The 27138-nt window shown below is 37.9% G+C and overlaps 2 protein-coding genes across 4 annotated transcripts in view; one reads left to right on the forward strand and one right to left on the reverse strand.

Moving 5' to 3' along the window:
* The first annotated feature begins 401 nt into the window (after positions 1-401).
* LOC121419966 (PR domain zinc finger protein 10-like) lies at positions 402-14856 on the forward strand. Of its 3 annotated transcripts, XM_041614472.1 has the most exons (9): positions 402-506; positions 2993-3220; positions 4312-4459; positions 5243-5443; positions 6148-6324; positions 7665-7811; positions 9444-9547; positions 10790-11042; positions 11336-14856. In XM_041614472.1, exons 2-9 carry the CDS (start codon positions 3074-3076, stop codon positions 14341-14343), a joined length of 4185 nt encoding a protein of 1394 aa, XP_041470406.1. In that variant the 5' UTR covers positions 402-506; positions 2993-3073; the 3' UTR covers positions 14344-14856. The 3 variants fall into 3 exon arrangements, with proteins under 3 accessions (XP_041470406.1, XP_041470407.1, XP_041470408.1); XM_041614473.1 differs by lacking the exons at positions 402-506; positions 2993-3220; positions 4312-4459 and adding an exon at positions 4488-4626; XM_041614474.1 differs by lacking the exons at positions 402-506; positions 2993-3220; positions 4312-4459 and adding an exon at positions 4682-4790.
* Positions 14857-25412: 10556 nt separating this feature from the next.
* The window catches only part of LOC121420638 (nodal modulator 1-like), a 59312-nt gene continuing 57586 nt past the window's right edge, over positions 25413-27138 (reverse strand). Inside the window, exons 27-28 of the mRNA XM_041615302.1 lie at positions 26002-26094; positions 25413-25573 (exon numbers count right to left, since the gene is read on the reverse strand). Coding sequence (XP_041471236.1) covers positions 25436-25573; positions 26002-26094 — 231 coding nt within the window. The 3' untranslated portion in view covers positions 25413-25435. The remainder of the gene's footprint in view (positions 25574-26001; positions 26095-27138) is intronic.

Genomic DNA, 27138 nt, shown 5'->3' on the forward strand with positions numbered 1-27138 from the left:
AATTGTGGTAATTATTTGTCTTTGGTATAAGAAAGAATTCAGTATTTTTCCCCTCTGCAAGTGGTCCAAACTTTATGGGAGAGTCCATTATTAATTGAAGAAAAACCCATTTTTATGAAGGAGTAAACGACGTGTCGTCATTTACCTCATTTGCATATCATTAATATTCATTAAAATTTGGAGGGACCCAACCGATTTTACCAAGTTTAACCGTGCGATTTCATTGGCTGAACTTGGTTATTGACACCGTCGCTATTTCAAGCTAATGTTCTTAATTTAGGATAAATTTTAATAGAATTCTGATGCTAACTGGAAATGAATATAATAAAATTGAAATAAATGAATAAATTAAGTTTATTCTCTTATGTAAAATCTCAGTATGGAACAGAAAAGTCAAATCTATAACTCTGCTTGACAAGAAAGCTATCCAATGAGATTGCAGCTTTCATTTGGCCCTGAAAATACCGGACCCGGGTGCAAACAAGCTGTGACGCCGAAGGAAAAGGGTAAGCAAAAATCTACCTAGAAAGTCAACTATTAAGGTCTCAGGTGCCGAATATAAAGATTTTTGGTTCGTTTTCTCATATTAATGTTGTACACGTGATGTCATCTCACTTATATTTTTATATAGCTCAAAATATTCCGTGAAAATTTCGCATACATAACGCTCGATAAAATACGTCACGACCCACCCAAAATTATTTCCACGACCCAATCTTCGCAATGCAATGTACACGATTGACGCCAAATATAACGTGTTAAATATCTGTTATTGAACATGATATCAATAAATATGCGATTTATAATTACTGATTCCAAAAACAGTTTTACTTTTGTGAATGATTTTGGTCTTGCTTGCCCTCAAATTGTGTTTTTATTTTCCACTTCTTGACGCATTAATTGACCGCTCCGCAATTAAAATGGGGGAGTCTGTACCGTACTGACTGTTGATGACAAGATCATGATTGATGAAGATGGCGAGGGGGGAAATGCCGATAAATATTTTTTTAACTAAAAAGGAAACATTTTTCCTCACTGTCATTACCCTAAATTATTTTATATTCTGTTTAATTTAATCAAGATGAGTCATGCGACCAAGAGGGCTGTATGCCGTTGAGTTATATTTCATGAAAATATTTTCCATATGTCCCTCGAATTGACCCGCCTCCTGGTTCAGTTTGCGGCCGTGGGCTTGCTGCGCAGAGGCCACGTAAGGTACATGTACGGGGGCCCGGGTGTGCTATCGCCCCGCGAAGTTGCAATGCAACCTCTCTGTGTTGGACCAACCTGGGGAAAATGGACCGACCCCGGGTCCGGATAATGTCCATTTACAATGATAGGGGTGTCAAAACTTTCTTGTCCTGATTTTTTGGGGATAAATTGCAGATCAAAGGTGATCTGTGCTTAACAAGCGTTGCTTCTATACAGACCACCTCTTTCCCATATTTTCGATATCTTTTTAGCTCATTGTCCATAAGCTTTTATTCCTGTTGTGTGTTTTCTTTTAACCTTATTGATATCGTACATGTACATGTACCGGTATGCATTGTATTTTGGTTGTGGAAAGAAATAAATGAACTTGAACTTGATCCTATCCCTTGTTCCAAAACTCAATATGATGATTTAATTTATGTTTTGTTTATTCTTGATTTTTCCTTTTTTACACAGTGAGGAGTTGAGTTGAGAATTGAGTTTATTTCATTTGACTGTTTTTCTAAGGTTATTAAATGTTAAAAATAAAATAATCTTAAATAATTTTAGTTTCAGACTTCAGCTGAAAAATAATAAACAGGAAAAAGTCATGATTCATTATATAAAACGTTGAAGATTTATTATATGAAAATATGAAATAACTAAAGTAAATGAATGATTGTGTGATTAAAATTGACAATACAACTACTACTTCTACTAGTCTGATATGAAATAATATTAACAATGATATAAAATAACAATAACTACATGTAGTACTACTACTACTACTACTACTAAAAATGATGCGACAATTAATAACTATTTATACATTGTTATAATGTGGGTTCCATAATGATGATCGTGTGTGCAAGTCATGTCAATATCTAAATTCTAAATTACAACCTTTTAGCCTTGCATTTTTGTTTGTTTGTTAGGTTTTTTTGGGTGCAGCACGTTCTGCGCATTTGGGTGCATCATCTGGTGTGATTATTCCATATATTATTATGCATAAAACTGAGGTGCCAGCCATCTGAAAATGTGTAGTTCCCTTTCAAAGCCAATGTTATGGCAAGTTATTTTGATGCGTTTTAAATACTTAGATGCATGTAGGGGCGCGTGTACTTCTGTAAGAAAGCAGATTAAAAAATGATAACTAAAATAAAATTTGCAAAACGCTTGAAATTTCATTGACATCTGAGTTATATTGAACAAAGTTATTAAATTTTTATCAAAGTCGAGCAATATTTTGTGAAAACAGTATGAATATCTTAATGAATATTCATTACGTGCCAGGCTGATGATGTCATGTCACTACTTTCATTTTTCTTATGTTATTACATTGAATCATACATCTCATTTTTTAAATATTTCTATGTTTGCATTATGTAGCCTAGATCCCTAACAAAAGATGGAGAAATAAAATGCATTACCGGGGGCCTGGGGTAAATCAGTTTTCAATATATTTTTTCATTCTTAATTGTGAACAAATATGATTTTCAGTGTTTTGTCAGATTTTACGTTTAACCTGTTTACCATAAATTTTATTATTTGCAGCCTTCTTCCCTTTAAAACGTAATCCGGGCTCCATAACACAAAGGTTTGCGATGATTTGCAAATATTGAAGAACCGCACTGATTGGTCGCTGGCCAGTATTTCAAACCTAAAGCGCGTGTAGATTTGTCAGTTCATTTAGCGATTGATTGCTAATCTTTGTGTTATGGAGCCCTGATCTTAGAAATGCTCCTGTTCAACAACCATGCTTGAACCTGTCTTTTATCTCTTTATTTTCTCATGTCCACAGATTTGAAATCAGACAAATATTGTAGCCTTCCTCCGTAATTTACCAGACAACATTCTACACCCGGTCTCGTCTTCGCATAGCATGGAGGCTGATGGCCGAGAGTTGGTGTGGCCGCCGCACGCCGACAACAACCAGCAGCAGCATGTGCAACTTCAGCAACATCATCCTGTTATGAGCCCCATGCAACATGATGGTGTATCCAGCTCAGACAATGCATTAGAAATACATGTAAGACTTTATAATTTATAATAATAATAATAATATTCCGCATTTATACAGCACTTAACACATCGGAACGACGTCTCTAAGCGCTTTACAGATATATTATTACCCCGGTCATCGGATCCTTGCATGCCGGCATACAATGTATGCACGCACCTTCTCCATCCCCTGGGGAGCATTCCAACCATTCTGAACCATAAAATGTTAAAACAATGGTAATTCCACATTTAAGGAAGATATAAAACTTTGGACAATACAATATTTCATATGAAGAAATAGTGAGTGGATGACATCATCAGTTCCCTCATTTTCATACCGACCAGTATGTGGATATATAACTGTTTTGTGAAATTAAGCGAAACTTCAAAATGCCATAACATTCTAATTTTACATCCAATTTTGATGAAATTTTCAGTGTTATGCTACTTGGATTTTTCTCTTTTTATTGAAATTAACTTTTTGTAGGGGTGGACTTGTTCTTTGATTTATAAATATTGCAAGTAGCTTTACAGCAATTAATTGCAATATATATGATTGATTTTCATACCTAGAATTGACTTCAAATTGACTGCAAATTTCTTATTTTGTAGTGATAAGGAAGATTACCCTTGATCAAAGTCTCAAGCTTTATTTGTGAAAAAGAGCTCAGATTGTGAATAGGCAGAATACCTATTTTATTTCAGCAAAAAATGACCATATATACCACTTTTTTTTAAACAGCTGTCTGTATTCAAGAGTGAAATAGAATTATTTTCAAATATCAAATAGTTTTGGCTTCCACAGGGGTAGCGCTTCATGTGGCTAGAAGGCATGTGCCCCAACTTTTTAGAAGTAAAAAAAAAAGAAAGTAGAATTTAGGCCATAGGCATAGATGCATTGCAAGTTGGGTACCTTACACATTTACTAGATCAACCAACTTTGGGCTCTTCTTGTCCACCTTAGCGTTGCCCTTTCTCCATCAGAATACACACCCACTAGGCACTACCTTTGCATGTAATGCAGTGAAATGGCACAACATATTATAACACATTTCAGTATGTTGAAACCTCACCTCTTCAAAATATTACTTTTTGATTTCGATGTTTTCTCCCCTGAAGCATCCATCTGGTGAAGGTGTGAGCGGGATAGGCTCCAGGCATGCTCCTGCAGGAGACAATGAACCAGAATCAACAGTCCAGGGGCTCGGTGAAGCAATATGTAACGAAGCAGCCGCTGCTACTAGGAGAGAACAGCAGGACCCATCAGGTAAGGTTATAAACCTAATTATAGCCTGGTGAGGGTGGGATAGGGATGGGCTCCAGGCATGCTCCTGCAGGAGACGAATGAACCAGAATCCACAGTCCAGGGGCTCGGTGAAGCGATATGTAACGAAGCAGCCGCTGCTACTAGGAGAGAACAGCAGGACCCATCAGGTAAGATTATAAACCTAATAGCCTAGTGAGGGTGGGATAGGGATGGGCTCCAGGAATGCTCCTGCAGGAGACGAATGAACCAGAATCCACAGTCTAGGGGCTCGGTGAAGCGATATGTAACGAAGCAGCCGCTGCTACTAGAAGAGAACAGCAGGACCCATCAGGTAAGGTTATAAACCTAATTATAGCCTGGTGAGAGTGGGTAGGGATGGGCTCCAGGCATGCTCCTGCAGGAGACAATGAACACGAACATCCAGTCCAGGAGCTCGGTGAAGCGGCCTGTATCAAGGCAATAGCTTCTCCTATATAAAAAGAGAACAATATACATCAGGTAAAATGATTATCCTGAATGTATATTGAATACATTTTTAGATTTGAAAAATAAGTGTTCTATTAAGGATATGATTGCATTTATAATGATTGCACATTTTGAAGGAATCAGAATTAAGTTTCCTTGATTGCCCCCCCCCAAACAGATAGAGTATGATTTCTACCAGATTCATTATTCATCATCCATGAATGTCTTTGTAATCACTTTCTTTTCAAATGGAGTAGTGTACATGTAGTTGTCAGTGATGAGTAGGATTTATAACCACAGAATATTCCATCCTTCCAGACAATGAGGCTATCCCGATAGCCATCACCATCCTACCAGACTCAAGCTTATCAACAAACTCCTCCCATATCATCACCATGGATACTGCTTCAACAGCTGACCAATCACAAAGCACGGAACCCAGTCAGCTGATAGACCTTCCCACCACTCAAATCAGTGTTACGCTCAACCCAGCGTCGGTAGCACAGATCATGCAGAATGGTAGGAAACATCTCATGCAATTCAAATATATTATTCAGCACAAATTTAAGCCATTGACTGTATGGTTAATCATTCAAATGATTCTCACAGTTGATTTTCACATTGGGCCGTATTGTGAAGTCAGGTTTAACTTAGACCGTGGTCTAACTCTGTGCTAAATTTATGGGGAGCCAAAAATTCTGTGTCTATTTTTATTGTATATTCTTATATTTAATATTTTGCTTTCATAACAAAGAAAAATACTCAATATACTTAATTTATCATTCCCAGACAATTTTGAACAATTTGGGTGACATATGAGTTAATAAATTGGATGTGTACTGTTAGGGATTTGTGCCCAATTGGCTCTCCATAGTTAAACCAGGGTTTAATTCAAACCCAAGTTCAGAATACGGGCCATTATGTTCAATGTGATCATTGCTGAGCTTTGGGTTTTGGATTAAAGGGAACATTTCCTGATTATTTTGATAATATCTCTGTATGACGACTTTTCTGAAAAGTGAATATAAAAAGTGGAAGCAACGAAACAAAACGTATTAAGCGTAATCTACTACAACAGTGACAGTTAACTAACATTTTATTGATACTAACAATTATGAAGCAGTCTTTATACAGAGTTTCCTTCTGCTAAGCCTATACATGTACAGGGGGCCATGCTATATCTCCCCACCCCTTACCCATTTAATTTTTGCTTTCTGTTTTAGGGCAAGTGAATTCAGGGCTTGTGAACATGATTGAAAATGTTAGACCAGAGGACATTGCCGGCCCATCTGGGTTGAACCTGGTCCCAAACGTACCCAGGAACAGGCCTGAGAGGAAGGCTTCTAAAGCAGTCCACCAACTTCTCCTTGATACCGAAGAAGATGAGGAACAACCAGGAGGTATTTCTTTTATGAATAATTGCGGAGCCTTTAAAGTGCCATCGACTTGAAAACTTGTCGAGATACTTTATCTTGCCATGTCGATAGAATAACCTTATTATGTCGACATGGCGGGATACGGTATCTCGACAAGTCGACTTGTAATAAGTTATATGTCGACATGGCGAGATATGTTATCTCGCCAAGTTGACTTATAGGTAGTTATATGTCAACATGGCAAGATATTTTATTTTGACAAGTTGACTAATAAAAAGTTATATGTCAACTTGGCGAGATATTTGGACTTTCGCCGGGCCTCGGCCACCTCATATCTCGCCATGTCGTCAAGTCGATGGCACTGTAAATGCTTCGTAAATAATGATGATGATAATAAAAATAATGATAATGAAAATAATAATGATATAGACATACGGCTTTATTACAAAGTTTATAAGTGCTGCGTATTATAAAATCATGATGTGGATCCTAATGAAATGATTATTTGAAATTCAAGACGTGACCTGCTATTTATGTGATCTAACACCAACAGGTAAATTTGCCAGTGACCGGTACTATCAACAAGTTCTATTGACCTGTCATGGTTTTGAAATGAGGGTGGTTTATCAAAACTAAAAACGTGTTTTGAACATTGCACAGGTGTTTTCAAAACATCTCAAAATAACGTTCTGGGAACATTTTGATGGCATTCGTGAAAGAGTTTTGACAATTATGATGATGTTATCCAAACCTAAAGAGTGATTTTGAAACTGGTTTTTAAGCATTCTGAATCATGTACCTCTAGACCCAACAGTGTTAGTCTCTGTGTCGTCGTTCGTTCCACTGGGCTACATTTTGTTTCATTACACCTCCTCCATTGACTCTTATTCTTGCACTCTGCCCAAAAAGTTTATTCTTGACATTTACCTTTTCATCAAAGTATAGGTCTATCAATGATTTGCTTGGGGGGAAATGACCAGGGGCCCGTAACACAAAACTTAGCAATGATCATAGAACATTTTTTTTCTGATTGTTTCCATTGACTACAATGTACAATCAATCGTGAAAATCAAACGTTCGATCAATCTCTAAACTTTGTGTTATGGGACCCAGAATCATTACCACCTCTCTGCAGTTTTATACCAATATGAGAATCCTTACAAATCAAAACCCCCTTTTTGTGGGGAATAAAACATTGAGACAAAGGGGCATAGGTTCCTCACACTGTCCGAGATGGCTGGCCATCTGTGTAGCAGAAGAAACTAAACAAATATTCGTAAAAAAAAGTTAAAAAACTCCTCCAAACAGATGGATTCCAGTTGTGTACCTCTAACCTTGCCCCTTTTTTTATGTTTCCAATGCAGCGCTTGAAGATAGAGACCCCGTTGATGAGGAGGAGTTCTTGCGTCAAGGAGCCATTCAGACCATTGCGGATAAACCCATCATCTCAAGGGCTAGGGCTAGTCTCCCTCCCATGTTGCAAATCTTCAAGGTTGAAAATGATCAGATCGGTAAGCGATTGCCTCTCATGTTTATCTGACTGTATGTACCCCAGCAAACACAAAGCGTTTTCAAAAGTTAATGTCTGACAGACACTGTTACCATAGGAACTGTCGGATAAAACGGTACTTTATATTGTAAATATTTATGGCTTTCACCCAGTGAACAAGATCGCATTGATCGATCTGTTTAATTTGTCAGGAAAAAATCTAGGAACCAGCAGGATTTGAACCTCTTATCTACCAATTGCTGGTCAGCGACTCTACGACCAGGCCATCACTGGTCCATGGCACAGTCACAATGAAATGAAAATAAAGCCCTCAGTTCCCCTGATTTAATCCGACAATACGAACTTATTTACCAGGTGAAAGCCATTTACAAGTATTTACATTATAATGACCGGTGTGTTGGCTCAGTTGGTAGAGTGTCCTTCTCACAACCGGGAGGTCAGGGGTTCAAACCCCGGCTGCGTCAGACCAAAAGACGTTGGCGTTCAAGGATTAAAGGGATAGAGCATAGTCGATCTGGCGCTGCACAGCGGCAACTGGGCCCACGATCAATTGGGCAAAGCAAATTTTTCAGAGTACTTCATTTCATGTCTATTTCAAACAATAAATAATGGAGTTTTCATAAAACTTCCCCAGCAATCCTTTAACATTCCTAAACAGTACTTGTCAGATAAAACACCTGACAAGTCCTTTCATGGAATACCCGCAAGATGCTCACTTAGCTACATTACACCGTCATTGCATCCTCTGTTGATCATGCGATTCATCTAGCTGGTTCTCCTAATTACTCTTGCAATTGATTTTCATAAAAGACGATTGATTTTTCATGCTGCACTTTGCTTTCTTGTGCCAATATGTTGAATTATCTGTACAAATTCATTAATGATGACAATTTCTGAATTAGCATGGTTTGTGTAAATTCTTGTTCTCACAGTCTGCTTTGAAAAAAAAAGAAAACTGCCAGAAACGTCCGCAACTGGGCGTTGTGGCTTGCCCTCATAATCCAAGCCACTCCAGATGGGTGTTTCATAAAGCTGTTCGTAAGATACAAATGACTTCATGCACAACTGGTTATCCTTTCTTGTGCTATGTGATATCCCTATGTAAATGAGTTATGACCTAAGAACATGTTCCAGTCATGCGTAAAGTCGTTTGTAACTTTACGAACAGCTTTATGCAACACCCACCGGAAATTTAAAAATTGATGCAAAGGTTTGGGGCCGGTTGAGGGGGGAATAATCTATCTGATTAATACACATCTGAAAAAAAGAAAATCTCAGTTGCAAAGGCGTCAAATATTTGTGATGTTTGCAGGGTAATATAGCCTGCTGGCAGAATAGCGGAATGCACAAATTACTCATACAGTGTATATAGTGTGGGGGTGTCATGGACTAGTGGTTAGGACTCTTGTCTTTCAATCAGAGGGATGTGGTTTTGAATCCCAGCCATGGCCTGTTTTCCTTCAGCAAGAAATTTACCCACATTGTGCCGCACTAGACCCAGGTGAGGGGAATGGGTACCCGGCAGTATCAAGCACGTAGAGTATATGCAATTATAGTAGCTGCGCTATATAAATAGATGATATTTAATATCTCAAGTAAAAAACTCGTATATTTTTATTTAATTTTTGTGCAGGTGTGTTTGCCAAGAGAACCATTTCAAAGAGAACTCAGTTTGGACCCCTAGAAGGAAGAATCGTTACCAGAGCTGAGGTTCCTCAGGATCACATGACGTGGAAGGTAAGATCACATGATATGGAAAGTAAGATCACATGACATGGAAAGTAAGATCACATGACATGGAATATAAGATCACATGACATAGAAGGCATGATGCTTACAATACACATTAGGCCATGCTTTAGTTAAATAGAGATCCGCTTCTTGTTTCTGTGTGAGGTTTTCTTTGTTGTTCGCTGTATGAATAACAGACAATTTTCTGAAATTTAATGCACTATGAGTGTTCAACACCTTCGACTGGTAAAACAAATCAATTAGAAAAATAAGCAAAGAGATTTTTGTAAATTATTTTACTGTGAGTTGACTTTACTGTATAATCATTGAACGTTGCATCATATTTATGGCCCTTTTGAGATGGCTGGTCAGAGGGTGAAGGTGATGACAGAAAAAAGACGTGGAAGGAGAGCAAGTGGTGGAGGAGAGTTGGAGGGTTGGGTGGAGGGAGGAAGATGCAGCGAATAGAGTGGAGGAAAGGGGTGAGGGTGATTTCTGTACGTGCAAGGGGAATCCTGCCACCCGAAGTTTTGGACTAAACAGACCTGCCAACCAATAAGTTTTTGGCATATTTAGTACGTTTTTGCAGCCAAAATACGGCAGTACGTTTTTTCTTAAAAAAAAAAAAAAAATTAAATTGTAATTTATTGAGAAAAATCATCTCTATATGTCTCTATTTCATAAAACTTCCACAACTATGATTATTAGATCACTGTAATTTCCTGTAACTTTTTTTTCAATCATTTTGTTAAATCCAGGGTGAGATATACACATGTTTCAGTGTGTTTTTTTCATCTGCAAGAGCAGTGAACATTTTAGCTTGCATGCAGCTTAAGCGCCGAGATGAGCGAGTGCGCCAAGCATTTTATTATGAAATACACTTTTTTGGGGGAAATACATTTTTTTTCAATCACAGAATACAATTTTTCATTCCCAGAGGTTGGTAGGTATGACTAAACCACATTCAAACCTAGATGACTGACTGCAGTATTGGAGATCATTCAACATTGCAGTGAATGGGGATTTGTCATGGCTCTCTCTTAATTTTCTTTGGCTCTATTGAGCATTTTCGGGGAAAAATTGCAGAGCCCCGAGTTAATTTTTCCCTGGTCTATCATGAAGTTATGACTGTGAGTTAATTTTGCTGTACATAATCATTGAATCCTGAAATTCATCATATTTCTTTCCCTCTTCCATGACACTTCTTTATGTCTTATTACTTGTCATTTATTTATTAATACTTTGTAGGTGAAGCGAAATGGGCAGGACATGTACATAGACTGTGCCGACGAGTACGAATCTAATTGGATGAGTTTCATCCGGCCGGCGTCTTGCTACTCCGAGCAGAACCTGATAGCTTTCCAGTTGAATGGGACCGAGATCTACTTTGCCACCATCAAGAACATCGCACCCCGGACTGAGCTACGGGTCTGGTATGCCAAGGCCTATGCAGAGACCATCGGGGAAAACATCCTGGAAATCACAGCAGAGGAAGCTGCAGGTATGACTCTTGAATAACCGTAAAGATTCTGGGCCATCTTGACTTTAAACCCGGTCGAGACTGTGCCCGCATATATGCGGGCTGGAGTCTATGGAAAGCATTTGTTATAGCAAAATAATCCATCCCTAATAAATAAAATAAAACCATCCCTCTTGATCAAGCACTGAGCTTTGTGTTACGGAGGCCTTGAGATTGTAGATTTATCTGAGCATCAGCATTGATTTCATTCTTCCTTTAGATCATTGAGGTTATGACTAGTAATGTTTTTCTGTATTTCTCTTTATCATTGACAGAAATGCAAGAAAAGGAGAACACATGGCCATGCTTTGAGTGCACACGTAAATTCAGAACCTCGGAACTCCTCCAGAAACACCTGTCCACCCACGATGCACCGCTCGTCAAGAGTCGAGGAAGAGGCAAGAGAGGAAGGCCAAGGAAGTATCCCGAAGGCTACAAGCAACGGCAGCGCAAACTTGCGCAAGCAAAGCTGGAACACATAAAGACAGAGACCAAGGATGAGTACAACTGTGATTTCTGCGATAAGAAGTTTCCAAGATTTTACAGTCTACAGCGCCACCTGGTGAAGCATTCCGGTGAAAAGAACTTCACATGTGATGTATGCAATAAGACGTTTGCCCACATATACAACCGTACGCGTCACATGCGCCGGCATAAAGAGAGAGGCGAGTTCTCGGGGCCACTGCCGCCAGTGAGGCGACGGAAGTCGGACCAACCCAGCGATGGGACCCTTACATTTTCTTGTGAACACTGTGACTTGGAGTTTGAGAGTGAACGACTGTTGAAGATTCATGTCAGCCTTCACTTTGGTGAGAATCCTGAAGGAATGAGAGATGATGGTGAGGAGGATATGGAGGATGAGATGGAAGACGGAGAAGTGGAAGAAGAAGAGGATGAGGACGACGAAGAAGATGAAGATGAAGAAGATGAAATGGATATGAAGATAAAGGAAATCAAAGAAGAAAATGGAACTGATGGATTCGTTGATGGTGGAGAAGGAGTTGATGCTAGCCAGGAGGGTCAGAGGCTTGTTGATGGTGAAGGAGACGCATCATCCGTTGCTGCAGGACAGACTGCAGAGAACGAGGAAGAAGAACAGAGCAGCGTAGACACTAAAGGTGGTTTTGTCTGCCCCACTTGCACAGAGGTTTTTCCATCCCAGAAGGAATTAGCATTACATGCCACTGATCATGGCCGCCGACAGGGTTCCACTGGGGAGTTTGTATTACGTTCCAAGACTCGTCCAACATACAGATGTCGAGAGTGCTTCAAGGTGTTCCGTATCAAGCTACGTTATGACCGACACATGGACCTCCATTCAAGGGAGCGGAAAAAAACTGTTCAGTGTGATTTCTGTAACAAGTGTTTCTTGAACAATTCAGCATTGGCGGTCCATTTGAAAACCCACAGTGGGACAAAGTACTACACATGTCCTTTCTGCGATGAAACATTTGATCGCAATGAGCACCTGAAGCTTCATGTCCAAACCCATGCCTTTAATGGATACTATACATGTCCTCACTGTGGCAAGCGCTTCACTGAATACAACCAGGTGAGGAAACATATAAGGGGTTTCCATTCTTTGAAGGAGTTCCCTTGCTTGCATTGTGACAAAATATTCCCTCGTCCAGACAAGCTAAAACTTCACATGCTTCGTCACTCGGATCAGAAAGATTTCCTCTGTGCCAATTGTGGCAAGCAGTTCAAGCGAAAAGACAAACTGAAAGAGCATATGTCCAGAATGCACAATCCTGAACGGGAACTAAGGAATAAGTTGCTAGCTGGGAAACCCAAGAAGGAACCCTTCAAGCCAAAGATTCCTCCATCTGAAATGACAGCTTTTACTTTCAAGTGTCGTCTGTGCACCTTGGGGTTCAAGCGTAGAGGGATGCTTGTTAATCATCTAGCTAAGCGCCATCCAGAGGTTGCGCCTGACACTGTTCCAGAACTTAACCTACCGATTGTCAAGCCGAACCGTAACTACTTCTGTGCATACTGTGAGAAAGTCTACAAGAGCAGTAGCAAGAGGAAGATACATATTATGAAAAACCACCCTGGGGCTTCTGTTCCACCCAGTCTTCGCAAAACCAAGGGTGACCCCAACAGCCCATTCGGTGACCCACACACAGCACCTGCAGGAACGACAACAACGCATTACTTTGCGTGTGCCCATTGTCCTCGGCAGTATAGTACCAAGGCTAAGATGATGGACCATGTCCGCAAGAAGCATATGGAACCTGTTCAGGCCGCAGCCATGATGAATAATCCTCAACAGTTGACTGTAGTCCAGGAGCAGACTGCAGTCCAAAATGAAGGTCAACAGTCTGGGTCCATCACGTTGGTGGCACAAGTACCAGAGAACATTCAGCAAGCTGTCCAGGAGGTCATCTCTCAAAATCAGTCACAGCTTACAGCGAATGACATCCAGAATATCCAAATAGCGACCGTCAACCCCGATGGAAGCACAACCCTACAACCTATCTTGCAACACCTTGGTGGGCAGGTCCTTGGAGGCCAGCCAACATTACAAGTGGTTGTTGCTCAAAATCAGAATGACAACGCGTCAACCAGTGCTGAACGTAACTCTGACACCCAACCTACCATCCGGTATATTGAAACAAGTCAGGTGCCTGTTGTCCAGACGGAGTCTGTCCAAGCCACCGACCTGCTAACCCAGGCCATGTCAGAACTTTCACAGACCATCAATGAATTCCGTCAGCAGCCCAATGCAGATTACCAGAACCTGGCCCAGAGGATCATGCATGCACAGACCGGACTCCTAGGCCAATCAACATTCCAGATATCTGGTCAGCCACAAACTATCACTGTTCCGGTTTCCCTTCAAGCAAACCAAGCAACCGTTGTCCAGAACCAGTTGCCTCAATTAACTGTCACCCAGGCTGCAATGGCTGTTAGCCAAGCTGCACTGGGCATCAGCCAGCCAGTCGGTCAAGTCGCAACGACCGTTTCGGCCAGCCAGCCTAATGCAGTCGAGGTGACGCAAGTCGAAGCGGGCCCTCCGACGATCGATGTCAGCCACCTTCGGCAGTCTCCAACACAGTTCCAAGCACCCACCCAGCTTCTTCAGCTCCAGTCTGTTGCCCAGAACAGTGTTCCTGTTGCATCATCTATCATCCAGACTGAATCACAAGGGAACCCACACCAAGGAGTCCAGGTCCAACCAGGACAGGTCGAGATCCAGGTCCAGAACCAACAAGGGCAGACCCAACAGGTTTTCCTTGCTGCCCGCAACTGGGCCAACTTCAACCAGACCTTCAGATAACTTGGATTGTGTCAATCTTACACCTAAATTACAAAATGAAAATATTGCACGTGTGTATTGCTGAGTGAACAAATCGAGTTCTAAAAAAAAAAACATGATATCAAAGTGAAATACTAGTTCTATGAGCAATTAATCCCTAGTCATTTGATGGCATGCTTTTCTATAGCCTATATTGTTGTTACATGTTTTCTACTTAGTTCCCAAACTCTGCATCTGCTTTGTAGAAAATGAGCTGGACAATCGATGATGTGCAGAAAAATCCCTCTCTTGACTGCTCGCTACACCAAGAAAAGCATGCGTTAATGAAATGAATATTTCAAGCAGTCCTGAATTAGTTTAATCAACCTTTGTTGTTCTAAATAAGCTTAATGGGGTATGATAAACAATTGACTCCTTCCAGTCATTTCCTATCAAACTAGATTTCTATACCTGGGGCCTGTAACACAAAGCTAAGCAATGATTGTGGAACATTCTTCTACGATTGATTCCATTTACTCCGGGGGGGGGGGGCACTTACATTAACTAGTGGATACCATGCGCGACCAAAAAAACACGTAAAAAGGATGTCTTTTTCACGATAGGGCACGTTACGTACGTAACGTGATAAGGGTGTCAAAAACACAAAAATAATGAAAAAAGGGTATCTATTTCGCTAGGAGGATTACGTGCTTAGGGTCGAATTGGCGGGGATGATAAAACAAAGTTAAAATGTTTTATAAAGGATGTCCTTTTTGCCCCAACACTTCGTGTTTAGAGTCCAATTTGCGCGAGGTGTAGGACGTGAGGTCGTACTAAACCAAATAAGGTAAAGCCGAAGACCAAAGGACCCGTAACAATAAAACATTCCTGTACAGGTAATATTTGCCAAGAGTATTGTTTTGTTTCCAATACTTGTTAAGGGTAGGGTTTCACACGGCAGTACTTGTTAAGGGGTGTATTTTTCAGAATATGGAAATTACGTGATTAGGGTGCTTTTTGAGACATGGTCGTGCATGGTATCCACTCGTGAATGGAAGTGCCCCCCCCCTCCCCGGGCATTTACTACAATGTACAGTCAATCGTGAAAATCAAGCGTACGATCAATCGCTAACCTTTGTGTTACGGGACCCAGAACTCGCTTTATAAGATTATTGTAATGAAGTTTAGTGCACACATCATTCAGGGACAGCTTTGTTGGCCAGTAAAATTAGCAATACAAAGCAGTTTATGTTGGTAGCTGGAGTCTTGCCATCCATTTTATATTCACTGAAGAGGTGACCATTCCTTTTGCAGACAACTTCCAATTAATATTAACTTTGATTGTAACATTAAACAAGCAAAGAAACTTTGATGTGATATGATAATTTCCTGAGAAATCATGAAAAGTAGTCTCGTCAATTTCCTGCTTTTGATTCGAGAATTAGATAGTAATAGATTTATGAAAATTTAATCATTCCAAACGACGAACGTAACAAAATAATTCATCAACTTGTCTATTTACATGCCTTTTTCTAATTACAGAAAAATGTCTTTAAAATGTTTGATCATGAAAGTTCATCTGTGTTGGAGGAAAATAACTACATTGATTGACTGAAAATGGAGGTAACTCTTCAAGATTTATTTTCTTGTGTTGAGAGAGAAAGTTTAGTCAATAGTTATATTTCTCTTCTATTTAGCAAGATTTCTTTTCTTCAGTTGCTGTTTTTGTTTTATTTTTAGTGCAGTTGATTTTCAATTTAATTTTTTAGTTTTTTCTGTTTTAGGTAAAATCCAGCCAGAATATGTTCATTTATGTATTATATTGTATTCTGTTTTATACATTGTATATAAAGAGGGGGAATCCTTATTTATTTATTTAGGTTGTAAATATTTGAGAAAGCACAATGCTTATCTTTGTTGTGAACACTTTACTGCTTGAAAAGTAAATTAATGACATACTGTAGTTTCTGTGAAATCTCTTGACTTTTTCTGTTATTTTCATGAATACAGTTACTAATCTTTAGCAATTGGCAGCATTTTGAGCATAACATTGAATTATCCATTTACAATGAATACTGATGTATTAAACCTCATTGCTGTCCTGTGTGAAAAAAATCTGTTAAACAGTCATTGTTGGAGGAATACAGTTTTCAGCCAATTATTACAACACTTTTCTTGTATAATCTTCTATTAGAGACATTAATTTTTTTTTAATAAAGACACTCTGACACATGGTTTATTTCAGGGTTGAGTTGAATTTGTCCCATTTTGCAATTTGATAATTAATTTCCCAGGTTTGTTAATGTCTGTATGTCCTTGCTGTGATTGAACCATAGGGCGCAATTATGTCCCCTCTGTCAAGGCCAAGATGCCCATCATAAACACAGTTTCATGGACTACGTGTTTACGCTTCTTTGGGTTTTTTTTTTCATTTCAAGGTAACATGTTGACTGAGAAGGCCACCGCATACCTTACCACTGGTCCGTGATCCGGTTTTGGAGAAAAATCGCATTTAGCTTATTTTATGAAAATATGAATGAAAATATGCTTTTATGTGAGGTTGTACGAATACTAATAAATCGTGAACATGTGTGTTGTCGACCGTACTTCAGAGGGTAACACTTCGTAATTCCGAAGGTTCGTAATTCCAAAACACATAAATTGCCTATACCTCGATGTTCGTTAATCCGAAAACGTAAAAGGGTTCGTTAATCCGAACATTTGTTGCGTTATTCTGAAGGTTCATTATTCCGAAGGTTCGACAATCCGAAAATGAAATAAGGCTCGATGTTCCGAAGATTCGTGAATCCGAAAACAAAATAAGGTTTTTGTTCCGAAGGTTCGTTAATCCGAAAACGAAATAAGGTTCGTTTATCCGAAAACGAAATGATTAACGAACCTTATTTCGTTTTCGGACTAACGAACCTTCGGAATTACGAACTTAATTTCGTTTTCAGACTTACGAACCATCAGAATTATGAACCTTCGGAATAACGAAGCTTCAGAATTACGAATGTATGCGCTTCACAACCACCATGAATAAGGTATTGTTTATTAATCATTTACCATGCTGTATACCGAAAGAAGGGGTCTTCAACAAATGTATATAATGTATAGCTGGATATTTCAGCAAGAATATGTACATTGAACAATAATCGAACAATAAAAAAAATTGAAGTTTATAGAAACGTTGCTTTGTTTGTCTTTCTTCTTCTGTATCTGTGCAGGCAAAGAATAAAAAAATTTGTGGGCACATTATCAAGGGGGGTACTTTCACATTGGTTTCTAATCAATTTCTGTTTGGAAGTTAAAAGGATGGTCCGGGCTGAGAATATTTATATCCAAATAGAGTAAATTTCACAAAGCATAGTGCTGAAAATTTCATCAAAATCAGATAAGAAATAATGAAGTTATAGAATTTTAAAGTTCATCAATATTATGTGAAAACAGTCATATGCACATTGTCATGAATATTCATTAGGTGGGCTAATGATGTCACATCCCCACTTTCCGTTTTCTTATGTTATTACATGAAATCATAAATGTTTCAATGATATGTCTCCATTATGATGTTGCAGCAAGAAATAACGCACTTAATTAGTTGTCAATCCATTGTTTTAGTTCTTGGTCGAAAATATTTGAATAAACCTAATTTCATATAATAATAATAAAAATACAAATAATAAAATACAAAAGAACAAGTAGGGATATGTCATCATCAGCCCAACTAATCAATATTCATAAAGACATGTCTAGAACTGTTTCACCGGAATAATGCAAATATTTCCAGCCTGGACCATCCCTTTAAAGCTAATTAAGTCCATTCGAACCAGTGGATTCAAACAAACGTGCAATCAAACAGATTTAATGATTCTTGTGATACACAGCTTATACATGTAAGCTCTAAATTCCACTTTGGATGGGTTTTCATGAAAAGTTAATGCATCATTGTGACCTGGGCTCCGTAACACAAAGCGATTAATCGCTAAATGAAATGGCCTATCGCGATCATCGTTGCATGTGCATTTTGCTCCGTAGACTAGGAACCAATCAGCATTGTTCTTTCAAATTAGCGATTAATCGCTAACCCTTGTGCTACAGAGCCCAGGGGCCCGCCTAACAAAGAGTTGCGAATGATCGGGTCAATTGCAGCTATGGAAAGTCGGTAAAGTCAACATATAAAATGCATGTTTGATCAAAAAAATCTAGATATGAATGTATCCATAAATTCATTGATTTCTTGACAATTTGGTGTGATCTCCATTGTTTACAAAGAACATGGATTTCCATAGATTTACGACTGATTGGATCAATCGTAACTTTGTGAGACAGGGCCCTGATTTCCCTTTTAAGTGCCAAATTTTCAGTTTCTCTGATTTTATCTTTTTTCTGCATTGCAGAGAAATGGTATATTTGTCTTGAGGGACGGAGGAGGCACATAATAGACAAATTTCAGACAAGATCCAAAAGATTTATTTGAATTTTTCAATTTAATTTCAACATGGTCAACATTTACATAATCACCTTTCTGGTAAAAAAAAATTACATTAAAATAATAGTAATACCATTTGTTGTAAATGAACAAAATGTGACAATAGTACCTGTAATACATGTAGTTAAATGTAAGCATTGCTCCCAACAGTTGCACTACTAATTACATGTAAGTATTATCCCAGCCATGAAGTAATTTCCTTCAGCACAAAATTCATCCACATTGTGCTGCACTCAACCCAGGTGAGGTGAATGGGTACCAGGCAGGATCAATTCCTTGAAATGCACTGAGCACTTGAAGGCAGCTCGCGCTTAAGCCGGGGTAATAATAAAAAATACTGCGCCTCGGAATAGATTATTTCTAGATAGAGGGCGCTATATAAATGCCTATTATAATTATTATTATAAGGTTAGCGCTAAGAGACATGTTTTGTTATAAGAGCTACACAAATGTTGATTATTATTACTATTGTAATCATGCTGCTTTTCTACAGAGAACTTTAAGACTTCTGATAATTTGTAAGTGCTATATAAGCAAGTGTCATCATCATTATTAGACAGTGCAAAAGTGAACGGACTGTGCAATAAACATAATGTATGTCCTTCGAGCAAAATCTACTTAAAGGGGAAGTTCACCCTGAAGAAAAGTTTGTTGTAAAATTAGCAGAAAAAATAATAAAAATATTGCCGAAGGTTTGAGGAAAATCCGTTAAAGATTAAGAAAGTTATTAGAATTCAAAGTTTTGGAATTGTGACGTCATAAATGAGCAGCTGCCCCATATGTTATGTAATATAAAATGCATGAATTTCAAATTTTGTATGGTTCCTGATGACTTAATTTTGTTTCTATACATGATCGGGTGTGAAATGATTTGTATATTGATATATGAAAACTACAGTAAAAACCATTTTCAATTTGCTGAGAAAATGAGATTTCATTAATTTTTTACCATTCACTATGTAGGAATGCTGCTCGCATATGACGTCACAAATCAAATAATTAAAATTCTAATAACTTTTTAATTCTTTGATGAATTTTTCTCAAACCTTCGGCAATATTTTTTATTATTTCTTCTGCTATTTTAACAGCAAACTTTTTGTCAGGGTGAACTTCCCCTTTAAAATCACCGACCAGAAAGAAAATCTTAATTCACTTAAAAAAAATTATCCATAAAGATGATTTCTACGCGATTTGTCGATACAAAACTGTACGTAAACAGTCGATACATACATACACACATTTTACAGTGATTTTATTGCAGTAGGATTCATTACTTATCACAATACAATAGGTCCTCATTATAATTTCTTAAAAACAAATTTTTACACATAAAGATCATATCAGATACAAGACAAGGAGATGAACTTCTTTCTAATCTACATACTACATACCTATAGAATTAAACCAAACCAACTCAGTGATTCCCCAAACTGTATTCTGACTCCCTAATGACCGTTGACCTTGGTCTACATGTATTTACCTGAAATTACATCCATCCACTTGCTTAAACATGTACTTGTGTTGAGTGTAATGAAATATATAATGAGACAAAAAGAAAAAAAAATTATCAATAAAACACAATTTTTTTTTTTTCATGGAAAAATCCTAAGGAAAAATGTGATGCCATAATTCGGTAGCTAAAACAAATTACATGTAAGACTGTTGAAGATTTCCATAGCTGCGAAAAAGAGTGCAGTAATTTCACATCACACCATGTGTCTTTAGTGGGCAAATGTTGGTCCTGAAAAGGATTACCAAACTTGACGATTCAACAAGTGCATCTCCTGAAGACAACAAGAACAACGCTAGTCAAAACGTCAAGTTTTGCTGGTCCATTACAGGACCATTATATGGTTCCATGACATTTGCTCCGGCGACAATTGCTCCGATGGCAAATCTGCACATTAAGCCAAACATAAAATCTAACCTCCAAAACTAAATAAACCCTAATCCTTATATTATTCTACACCAAAAACTCTATTGCAATCCTAACTCTAACCCTATGCCCTACGAGATATGATGACCGGACAAAATGTCGCAAGAGCATATGAGGTATCACCCCACATATGCCCATGAAAGATACACGGTGTACCATGAAACCACTAGACTCTTAAGGCATAATAATTACAACAAAAATGTAATGATGAACAGCTCCAGTAAACCACTTTTCTACCAATCTCCCACACAGTTTGGTCTAGTAACCATATCGTCGCACGCACCACGAACCGTCCTCTCTGCGCACTTCTATGCGAAAGTTACTTTTGCAGAAAACGCATTTAAAGAATTTTTTTTTAAACCAGCAGTAAGTGCACCTACTAGAAGAGCAAATTATTTACCAGTGTCTTCGTTAAAAAGTTCAGGTTCCAAATTTTCATCCCGTATCTTTATATTTTCTTGAAGTTGAATTGAATTGAATTTATTTTCATACTTCACAAGATAACAAAATAATAACATAATACAAGAAATACAATTGGTTACATAGCAAATACAAAGATAATGGCAGTAAATAAAGTGAAATATGAAGGAACCTGCATGAAAATCAGAGCTTGTAATGTCTGCAGGTTCCTTAAAGTAATTATGAAGTTCGTAAGGAGATCGGACACTACAGAAGAATTAGACTACAAAGGAAAAGCCAAAGTTAATTATTTACGCCACAGTGGGCAACGTAACAGAGAGGACGATTCATGGTGCGTGCGACGATATCCTAAGCTGTATGTATTCCTTGGAAATCCCAATTCTAAGACTAGACCCTGTTTCACAAAGACTTGTTACAATCACAAATGCACAATTTCTATAACAAGTGTGCCATCAGCCAATCAAATTGAAGGATTTCAGTAGCTTTAAATCCAGTGTAGCAGGTTTCACGGTACACCATGTATCTTTCTTGGGCAAGTGTTGGTCCTGAAATGGACCACCCAGAGTTGACGTTTCGACAAGTGTGTTCTTGACGTCTTCACGAGAATGAGCAAAGTTTGTAAAAGCAGGCCTTATATACCGGTACTCTGTCAAGGTGCCCTATGAGGTGCCGCTTTAAAACTGCTATTGCAAATTTGTTATTATACCAAGTTTTAGGAAACGGGGCCCCTGATAAACATGTATAACCGGTTCCATGACATTTACTCTGGCGACAATTGCTCCCCTGTAAATTCCACACGTTAATGGAATGACCAACTTCAACCCTGGATTTAACACTATACCCTATCTAAACTTAACATAAAACCCTCTTGCAACTCTAACCTATATCTTGGACGAAATAAAGCCCGGAGGAATTGTCACCAGTGCAAATGTTGTGAAATGATATAACCTACGTGAAACAAAAATACTCAACCACCGAACTCTCAATGACCTGACTGCATCAGAAATTTGGAGACAAAATGTGAAAATTCTGATATCATGCACCTAAACAAAAGTCTGAAACGAAGAAGAGACGATACATTCAAAACATGGTGTGAATGAATCTAGGCCCCGTCTTACAAAGAGTTACGATTGATCAAATCAACATCAACAGTATGGAAATCCATCAATGTCATAATTTTTTCTAAAGAAAATTTGCACAATTTCCTTAGGATACAAAGAGAATCATACTGAATCTTCAAGAGAGTGATGAATGCATGAATAAACATCATACCAAGAAAATATTTTGAACAGATTTACATTTTAGATGTTGACGCTGGTGGCCGTCCATAGTTATGATTGATCGGATCAATAGCAACTCTTTGTAACGTTTCTGACACAAAAATGCACAAGCCTAGATAGAGCACAGATTCATAAAACTAGTTATCAATCACGAATGAATGAATTCTGTGACAAATGCAACTGATATCGTATAACTTCAATATAGCTTATAACAATTGCTCACATACTGCTATTGATAGAAGGTTTCATGAAACCAACCCTTGTTCCTCAATAAGCAGTCTCATGGCTACTCTGTAGGTTGTGACTATAAAATTGGGTGTCAAATGCGTACTGGAGGGTGTTTCACAAAGATTTAAGTACGACCTTGTAACACTAAGACTCCTCTCCACTTCAAACGGGCACTTTTCCCTAAATTTCAAAATCTAGCCAGGTCAAAGAGGGACCTTGTCAAAAGTCAAGAGCCGCATCTTTTGCACGGGAAGCGATCCTTTCATTACCTGGGCCCCGTCTTACAAAGACTTACGATTGATCCGACCAACCGCAACTATGGAAAGCCAGCAACGTCAACCTCTGAAATGCTCATTTGTTCAATTTTTTCTCTTGATAAGCTGTATATGCATACATCAATTGTTTTCTTGAAAACTCAGTGTGCTTCTCTTTGTTTACAAAAGACAATGTGCAAATGTCCTGTAGAAAAAATGACATGGATAAAGTTCCATAGAGTTAAGGTTGATTGGATCAATTGTAACTCTTTGTAAGATGGGGCCCAGGGGCCTGTCTTACAAAGAGTTATGATTGATCTGAACAATCGCAACTATGGAAAGCCAGCAAAGTCAACAAATAAAGAGCATGTCTGTTCAAAAGATTTTCTAGATATAAATGTATATCCATGAATTCTTTGATTTCTTGACAGTTCAGTGTGTTCTCCTTTGTTTACAAGGACATGGTGCAAAATTTCCTGTAGAAAAATGACATTGATGGATTTCCATGTAGTTGAGGTTGATTGGATCAATCGTAACTCTATGGAAATCCGTCAGTGTCATAATTTTGCCTACAGGAAATTTGCACAATGTCCTTTGTAAACAAAGGAGAACACACACTGAACTGTCAAGAAATCAATGAATTTATGGATATACATAAATATCTAGAAAAAAAATTGAGCAAAAATGCACTAAATATGTTGACTTTGCTGGCTTTCCATAGGTGGTCGCATTTCATAAGTTGGGTATGCAAAAAGGGTGGCGTATGAACAATTTTCCACACGGTGCCATGGATAAATTGTTGTTACATCACAGCATCTTGACCAAATTTATTGAGTAATATCTCATTTTGAAGCTAGAACTATAGGCTAAATATATTACTATGAATTAGATCAATACAATATCAGGAACAAAAACTATAGCACATTAAGTTTGAAGTAACAGGGGTGGCGGAGCCGGTGGATGCGGAGCCGGTGGATGCGGTAAATGATAAAATATTAATTAAACCTAATTAACAACTTACTATAATATGTAATATGACTGTTATCCTCATATTTCTGGGTGTTTTAAAGCAGGGAACAACTAAATGTCATAAAAATTTGACAATTTTGAAAATATGCAGCAATGGAATACATGTGTATGTCAGCTCTGATCTGCAACCTAATCAATTAGTAAACCAGAGAGATTTGGTTAATTATCTAATTTGTAATCTTAATTTTTAGTACAAATGTTGTGTATCATTGCAACAAACATTTCTACCCATGATGTTGTCATTTTGCCAAGTATATAAATACAGTAACAGGTATTTTGGGGGCAAAAATGTGAAATTAAATACTGTTAATTAATTAGTATAATTAATACGCATACAATAATAGATAATTATTTGATTTTTGGTACAGATTTAATTATTGATGTTTCAAGATTATAACTGCAAAATACTAGGGTGATCCATTGTTGCATTAACTTTTGACACCATTTTATGTGCAGCAGGTCCAATTTGAGGAAAACACATTTCAAAATTCACATTTACATTGACGTCTATGTAATAATTAGCTGTTAATTAGTTATTTTAGGGAAAAATAAACGTAATCCAGACTTAAAACTTTTTCATTATTTAGAGAATGGTAATAGCTATAACATATCAAAAAATAAAATTTTTGACCATTTTTACCCTGTTCGCGAAATTGGACCACCTTATGACATGCGACCAGAACTTTGCGATTGATTGGATCAATTGCAACTCTTTGTAAGACGGGCCCCCGATCTCATCATAGACAATATAACTGGAAATGCAGGAAAGCCACGATGTATAGACTCAAAGTACCTTGATAGAAGGATCCCTGCTTAAAGGGGAAGTTCACCCTGACGAAAAGTTTGTTGTCAAAAAAACAGAAAAAATAATAAAAATAATGGTAAAGGTTTTGAGGAAAAAATCCATTAAAAATTATGAAAGTTATGTGAATTTCAAGATTTTGATTTGTGACATCACATACGAGCAGCTGTCCCATATGTTATGTAATAAAAAAATACATGAATTCCAATTTTTTAATGGTTCGTGATGACTAAAAATTTTCTTCTTTCAGAAGCAGGTGGGAAATTATCTATCCCATTATAAAAAAACAGAACAAATGTTATTGTGAATAAATACCTTGATTAAGAGGATAAAACCAAAAAAAGCATAGAAAAAAAATTGTCTGTTGATATACTAAAGGTACAATGAAGCCCATTTTCATCTTTTGAGAAAATGACATTTCATTGATATTTTTTAACTCATGATACATGGGTAGCTGCACACATACAAAGTCACAAATAAAAAAATCAAAACTCACATCACTTTCTTTGATTGATTTTCCTCAAACCTTCAATAACATTTGTTATTTTTTTTGCTATGTTTACAATAAAGTTTTTTGTCAGGGTTGAACTACCCCGTTAAAGACTTTTGACAAGGTATTCTTACTGAGTGGTGGTCTAATTAAGCTTGTACTATCTACTAAGTGACATAAATCTACGACAAAGCAGAGTATCGTCATGTCTTCCTTGGCTTGACTTTCTTGCGTTGCCGTGACAAATCGGCGTCGACGTTGACCGTCTCTGGTCTGCTGGCGGGGGCGGTGCTCTGTAAGCCTCGCATGCTCTGTCCAAACTGAAGTATAAATGGCAGGATCTGATGGAAAAACGGAAAGTACATGTTGAGAGAAATAAGATCCTTGAAAAGACATCAATCTTCTGCTTTTAATTTTCGATATGTTTATTTTGCTGTACAGCCAACTATATTTTCTTTAAAATTATTTGACATGATTCAGCTTCCAAACTTGGGAATTGAGCCTGTTCTTATTCTCTTTCTCCCCCTGACCAAACATAATTTTGCAGAAACAATTTCCGTTCTCTTCATGTCTAAGCCATCGTAGATACTACTATATCAGATAGCGTGCTACCTCACCCCCCCCCCCTTCTCATTCCTCCTCCTCTTCTACTCCTTCGTCTTCTTCTGTTGCAGAACAGAGTTGTAGAGTACCATCATTAATCCACTGTTACCTTCATCTATTCCCCCCCCCCCCCCCGAAGAAGGACTATTATCTAAGATAAACTAACCTTGGCATGGTTAACACCCACAGCAATGAGTGCTACAACCAGAGGAAGGGCGAAATAGGAACCTTGCATAACTTCTTGCTCAACGGCACGTTTCTATGAATATACAGGTGAGAGAGAAAGAGAGAGAGAGAGAGAGAGGAGAGATATTGAGTAAAGGAGTTGATCTTATACATCATCACAGCTACATGTACAGATCAAATACATGTAAGAACTTAAAGGAGAATGAAACCATTGGAACAAGATAGCTTGTGTGAAAACAGAAAAATCAAAGAAACAGATCAACAAAAGTTTGAGAAAAATAAGACAAATAATGAGAAAGTTATGAGCATTTGAATATTGGGATCACTAATGCTATGGAGATAGCAAATTGGCAATGTGACAAAGATGTGTGATGTCACTTGTGAACAACTCTCCCCATTACTTTAGTATATATTTCACTTGAATTGCCTCTTTTATCACATCTATCCATAGATCATGTGTTCTTTCTACATGAGGGCATGTAATACATATTTTTTAAGAATACATCATGGATAAAGAGTTTGTATCATCATAAGAAAAAGCAAAAAGAGACATTTTGAGGGTATTTTATAGTCCACCAAAGGGAAAGTTGTTCATCAGTGACATCACACATTCTTGTCGCATTGCCAATGGGAGGATCTCCATAGCATTAGTGATTGCAATATTCAAATGCTCATAACTTTCTCATTATTTGTCCGATTTTTCTCAAACTTTCTTTATTCTTATTCTTTGATTTTTCTGTTTCTACACAAGCCTATTTGTTCCAAAGGTTTAATTCCCCTTTAACAGGTTGAATGGAAGAATTTTGATTTAAGACAGCATCAATAACAACCATCGTGATCATCATAATCATTACAATTATCATTATCAACAATATAATCATCATCAACGTCACCATCAAAATCCAATACCATCATCCTCCTCCTCATCATCACTACCACCATCATCCTCATCCTCATCATCATCATCATCATCATCACCATCATCATCATCATCATCCTCATTATCACGATCCTCCTCCTCCTCATCATCATCATGACCATCATGAACATCACCATCATCATCATCATCATCATCATCATCACCATCATCATCATACTCCGTATCCTCCTCCTCCTC

The sequence above is a fragment of the Lytechinus variegatus genome, chromosome 8 (genome assembly GCF_018143015.1).
Source record: "Lytechinus variegatus isolate NC3 chromosome 8, Lvar_3.0, whole genome shotgun sequence".
Taxonomy (NCBI): Eukaryota; Metazoa; Echinodermata; class Echinoidea; order Temnopleuroida; family Toxopneustidae; genus Lytechinus; species Lytechinus variegatus.

Coding starts and splice junctions, on each gene's coding strand:
- LOC121419966 (XM_041614472.1), top strand. CDS start 3,074: ATGGAGGCTGATGGCCGAGAGTTGGTGTGGCCGCCGCACGCCGACAAC. Junction 5,444..6,147: donor AGCACAGATCATGCAGAATG/GTAGGAAACATC, acceptor TTTCTGTTTTAG/GGCAAGTGAATTCAGGGCTT. Junction 7,812..9,443: donor GGTTGAAAATGATCAGATCG/GTAAGCGATTGC, acceptor ATTTTTGTGCAG/GTGTGTTTGCCAAGAGAACC.